Here is a 5,603-nt window from a genome sequence, read left to right as displayed (position 1 = left end):
AGTATTCAGAGCTTGATTAACTGACTGCTGTTCTACAGTTCAGCCTATACCTGCATTATATTTCAGTCAGTTCTGAGTTTTCAGTGATTATTTCAGTCAGTTCTGAGAGACAATGCCTCCTCTCTTACCTGATCACCTTCCCAAGGGACCCTTCTCCTGTGGGTTTTAGGGCTTTCAAATTTCAGTGCTAATACTGACTGCAGCATTAACACGGCAGGATAGAGACATGACAACCAAAAGGGATTCAGTACAAAATACTCAGCCATTTTACTCTTCTGCTTTTTTCAACTTTAATTTTGCCTTTTTACCCAAGGAAGTTCTGGCTGTCTCAGCTGGCTTTGCAGTTTCAGTACGTTTCTTTCTTAGCCTTTTCTTTCTGGAACGCACCAGGTCCTCACGTCCCAGTTCGACCATTTTTGCTTCCCACGACTTCATTTCATTCTCATACCGAACCTTATCATCTTGAGCAAGCTGCAGGTATGGCTGGAGGAAAATAAGGGATCAACAGTTATTGACAGAAGGGGCTTTCTCTGGAAAACTGCCATGGCACAAAGGTGACTTGGAACAACACCTGGGCACTGGCACGGCCCAGGTATTTGCCTTCGCCTCCAGATAATTAATTAAAAAAAAAACCAACCAAACAACAAACTTGCAGAAAAATACAAAACTTTAGCAGGCATCCTTTTTTTCATAGAGCCATCTGCAGATTCCTATTTCAGTATACTGAGAAAGCTGGCAGAAAATGACCCCCCCAGACAACCAAAGTTAATAAATTACCCCATGCACGTCACTTGTAGATTTGTTGCTTTTTCCCTGACTAAAGTTTTTCTATGAGCAGTAAATTATTATGATGGTGTTTAAAGATGTTATGCATTATTAGGAAAAAAAAAAATCAAATTGTTGCAAACGATTCCACCTTCCCCTCTCGACACTGCATCCACCAGCAGGCACACTGAACCTCCCCATCCTGTCCCACTGGCTTACACTTCAACAACACTGAGAATAAAATGCTCACAACAGGAATAAAGGTAACAACAGCCTTTTTCAAGATGCACGAAGATCTTAAGAGTATTTTCCTCAGTATTATATTTCGTGCAACTTGAGTTCCAGATTTTGTATAAATACATCAATTTTGACTCGAGTTCGTCACTTTCTGATTACATCAGAAAATTAAATCCAAATCCACTGACGTACCTGCTTTTCAGAAGTGGACAGTTTTTGCCAGGCATCAAGCACCTTCTTCAGCCTTGCCTAGGGGATACAGAACATGCAATACAGGAGGGTTATTTTAGGAACAGACTGACCTCAGAGGGGTACAGATCAATGCCAACACAAGTGAAAGTCGAGCATAAAGCAATGCGAAAAAGGCACAAAGTCACACAGGCTTAATACCCCACCCTTTTAATGTAGGAAAATAATACACTATACACTTCAAAACAAGCTGCTGGGCATCACCTGAGCCATGTTTACAGCCCGGGCCTTGTGCATGGAAAATCGAGGAACAAACCAGATCACCCATCCCAATTTACTGATTGAATGTGTAAGAAGTTGTGAGTTTGCTGAGGAGCTCTGGCATATTCTGTAACACCACCTGAGCTGTGGGAGGTACGGTAAACTGCTCCTGCAGGAACACGAGCAGACCACCACAACTCTTTGAAGAACTGACGCATTTCTACATCAAAACAGAGAGAAGAGTAATTCTCCCCTTACAGAAGGAACAGATGAAGTCTGTAACACTGAAGTGCAAAAAATACTGCAAATATTTTAAGTCTGTATGCCCACACACCAGTTTATAAAGGCCATGCCAGCAGCAGTATACAGCCAGGTCACTGCAGCCTAAAAAAAGGTAACCTAAGCAAAGCAACATCCAGATACTGAACTATTGGAACAGTTTCTTTGAAAATGAAAGAATCTAAGCGAGATTTTTCTGAATGCAACGGATCTATTTTAAAAAAAACAATCTTTCCTGGCTTACCGTAGGTGAAACTCCCTCACTTTCTTGAAATTTTTCTGACACAAAAATGTTAAAGCTGCTACGAGGTCTTTTAGGTTTTCCAAGCGTGTTCAATTCCTTTAAAAACAACAAGAAGAGTTATTCCATCTACCAAGCATGCACTTTTCCCCAAAACTAAGCTTACCATTTGTCTTTATATTTTACACAAAAAACCAAAAAACAACTTCTTTCTTTGGTGCTTTATTCTGTACACGGGACCGTATGTCATGATGCTTTCAGTGCTTGCCAAGACTAATGCTAAACTAAACTAAGAAAAAGGTGACAACTTGAGTTTTCACAGACACAGAAAAAGCATTTTAAACTGATTCTTACTTCAGCTAAGTCTTCCAGAAACCAAAAAGACTGTTATTAAATTCCACTCTGTAAGAAAGTCCTGTTGATAGGTTTTCTATTATTCTTCACAAGGCTTCTGTTTCTGCAGTGAAAAACTGCCTGCTTGCAGAGAGGAGGGCAGCTGGTGGACTGTGAGAGGTGAGAAGGTGGAACAGAACCAATTTCCAGGGAAACAGAACTGGGTTTCTGCTATCAGAACACTCTGCCTGCAGGGATGATGGCACGAGAAGGAAAGTACAGCAAGTTATGAATGCAATTACACTTCCTGTTTTCTCCAGTCCCGACATTCCCACTGGAGCCTGGGTGCTGCAAATTACCATCTGCTTAGGTATTAAATATGCTAGCTAAATTCCTTGTGGTGCCACACTCTAAAAAAAAAAAGGGATCAACACCATCATTTGGATTAAAAACTTCCTCTAAGTAGAGAGGTCTTTTAAACCAAATTAATTTCACTTTTGCTAGTTGGGGCAATGTCACACCAGCAGTTTAGTTCACAGAAATGAGCAAGCAATGGGTAACCCCTTTGACTGATTTTGCTACCCAGATGGTTCTGCCTCTCAGGATTTATGCACAAACCAGCTACAAAGGAACAGGGAAGATGCTAGAGAAGGATACTAGCAAAGAGATGCCCCTCTGCAGCCCTAATTCACCACGGCAGCAGCAACAGCAAAAAGTGGCAAAGCCCAAAGAAAGGGAGGAAAAAAGGCTGCTTCAAAGAACTGCTGCCTGGTAGGGGCCAACAAGGTAAGAGACACAAGGCCTTCCTGAAAAGCTATTTCTGGATGTCTTCCCATCCAAAGAAAGCCTTGCTGGTCCAAATGTCTTTTACTACCTATCCTTTCTCTATGGCAGCTCTAGGAATAGGGAGAAAAAAGCGTAGAGAAGCTACTTTTAAGCACGAAGATACGTGCTAGTTCTGTGTTCTTCAAGAACAGGAAAGCCACGACATTTATTCCATGGCATTTTTCGGGCTTTGTGTTTGTTGTGTGTTTTCTTTTACTCTGAGTTGGTTCTGTGTTTCTAAAAACACGCTTCAGCTCTGCTCTGTACACGAGACAGATTTCACCTTCCTTGAGAGAAAAGAAACTTGAGCTTCAAAACACTTACTCTTTTTGCCCGGATTGATCTTCTCTTTGCCATTTGTTTCCTCCTCTCCTCTTTCAAAGCTGCAACCTGGGCTGGAGTTAGTTGGGCTTTGTATTTGGTCATCTGCTCTCCATATCTTTCCCAGTCTGTCTTTCCTGCTTCCTCGTAAACCTACGGCACAAATCATCACCAGCCTTAAACAGACGGCTTTCAGTCAGAAGCACTTGACAATCAGACAAGTTAACACTTCTAATCTGAGGGGGGAAAAATTAAGACTGGAAAAAAATTACCCCATTCCCCACCCCCCTGTGCCGCTGGCAGGTGGAGGCAGAGAAACAGAGAACGAAATTGAGCCTGGGAAGAAGAGGAGGTGGGGGAAAGGTGTTTTTAAGTTTTTATTTTTCATTAGCCTATTCTGATTTGATTGGTAATAAGCTGATTCCCCCAGGTTGAGTTTGTCTTGCCCTGACTGGGCAGCAACTGGTGACGGATCTCTCCCTGCCTTTATCCTGACCCACAAATCTTTTGGTATATTTTCTGTCCAGCCAGGGTCAACCCACTACACTGCGGTGCATTGATGTCTGAACCTTTGACCACACACATGCTTTTTAAACTGTCGTTTAAAAAGTTTAAAAACAAACCAACCAACCAAAAAAAAAACCAAAAAACGACCACACTAAACAAAAAATCCACAAGGGACACCAAACCAAACAAAACAACCACCAAGACTGTATAGAGCTCAAAGTATTCAGGGCAAAGATAGATACACTCTTACCTGCTTCTGTGATGCTGGTAACTTCTTCCAAGCGCCTGCTATTATTTTAATCAGGTCCACGGTGCTCGCTTCTGTACATTAAAATGAGAAAGCATGAAAATAAAGATCAACATTGTATCTGCAGTGAAGCTCTTCAATTTTCCCACGGAAACCTGTCACAAGTATCTTTTTTCCCCGCACAATCATTTTCATCCTGCCGTAAAACCACCTTACTGTGGCGGCTAAAGGGAACTGCAGCATTCTGGGGGAGGGCAAAGGCACTGCTCGTGGTTCAACCTGCAGTGAAACAATGCATACAGGCCCGAAAATAACTGAGAACCACAAATCACTGCTGGCATGTATTGCCCAGGTGAGACCTTATGCACGTTTTTTTTTTAATTTATGAAGCACAGAAGACGAAGCCAACACACGTGTAGGCAGTAAGTACGGCCACGCTGCATTCGCTTGGGGTATGTTATGGATAAAACAGATGGGCTGGGTCTCTAGAATCAGGGTAACAGAGTTTAGGTCCTTCAGGCGGTTCGGTTTTACACGGACCGAGGTTCCGAATCCCGGTTCAGCCCCGCTCGGGGGGCGCAGGCACAGCGCAAACCGCGGGCCCCGCGGAACCGCCTCGCCTTCCCTCCCACCTCGTACCTGGGTTCTTTTCCTTGAAAGCCGGGCGGTTTTCCTTCATGAAGCGGAAATAGGCGGTGAGGGGCCGCTTCGGGCGCTGCGCCGAGCTGATCGCCCGCGACAGGCACTGCTCCGCCGCGCCGCCGGCCCTGCGCAACAACGGCCCCGCCGGTCACCGCCGCCCCGCCGGGGCCGGCCCCGCGCTCCCCGCAGCCCCAATTCCCCCGCCCCCCGCTCCCCGCAGCCCCACACTGCCCGTAACCCCGCACCTGAGGAGCCGCCGCCCGCCCGCCACCAGCCCCATGCCCAGGCCCGCGGCCCAGCCCAGCAGCGCCGCCATGCCCAGCCCCGCCGCGCATGCGCGGGACGGCAACCGAAGGGGCGGGGCCGCGGCGCCCTCACAAGGTGACCCGGCGGGAGCGAGTCGTTAAAATTAACTAAAAATGCGGTTGATGAGCTGGGACCGAAAACTGCGCCGCTTCAAACGAATTCCCCCCCCCCCCCCCATCGTAGTAAACAGCACAGAACGGAGTAAGGTTTCAGCTCTAATTTCCCGCGCCCCCCGTAAAATGGCATTCCTATAAAAAGGAGGTCCGAAGGAGCAGCAGTGGAGATGTTTATCTCCGGATTAAAACGCAACGAGCGAAGTTATGAATGATTACATTTACCGTCCCATTCCCACAATTTCAAAAGCAGAAGGGCCGAACTCGCCGCCACAAGGATCTTTTAAGAATCACAGGCTTACGTGTTGTTTTAGAGGTGCGAAGCCAAGACATTCAT

General features: G+C 45.6%; 1 protein-coding gene across 1 annotated transcript; it reads right to left on the bottom strand.

Annotated features, from left to right (window-relative positions):
• Window positions 1-265: 265 nt before the first annotated feature.
• On the bottom strand, window positions 266-5,131 carry TFAM (transcription factor A, mitochondrial). Its single transcript, XM_027909115.1, has 7 exons — window positions 5,093-5,131; window positions 4,845-4,972; window positions 4,209-4,279; window positions 3,455-3,604; window positions 1,976-2,071; window positions 1,195-1,251; window positions 266-483 (listed from the first exon to the last, which is right to left on the bottom strand). The coding sequence occupies exons 1-7, from the start codon at window positions 5,125-5,127 to the stop codon at window positions 268-270; spliced, it is 753 nt and encodes a 250-aa protein (XP_027764916.1). The 5' UTR covers window positions 5,128-5,131; the 3' UTR covers window positions 266-267.
• Between the last annotated feature and the right edge of the window lie 472 nt (window positions 5,132-5,603).

This window comes from Empidonax traillii, unplaced genomic scaffold (assembly GCF_003031625.1).
Source record: "Empidonax traillii isolate 1590-97213 ecotype Southwest subspecies unplaced genomic scaffold, ASM303162v1 scaffold1946:size199562, whole genome shotgun sequence".
Taxonomy (NCBI): Eukaryota; Metazoa; Chordata; class Aves; order Passeriformes; family Tyrannidae; genus Empidonax; species Empidonax traillii.
This window is presented reverse-complemented; position numbering and strand designations above follow the sequence as displayed.

Excerpts from the sequence above, each read along its gene's own strand:
- TFAM (XM_027909115.1), bottom strand. The coding sequence starts at position 5,127 with ATGGGGCTGGTGGCGGGCGGGCGGCGGCTCCTCAG. Across the intron at positions 4,280-4,844 it reads TTTCAAGGAAAAGAACCCAG|AAGCGAGCACCGTGGACCTG; the intron begins GTACGAGGTGGG and ends TTTAATGTACAG. Across the intron at positions 484-1,194 it reads TGTCCACTTCTGAAAAGCAG|CCATACCTGCAGCTTGCTCA; the intron begins GTACGTCAGTGG and ends ATTTTCCTCCAG.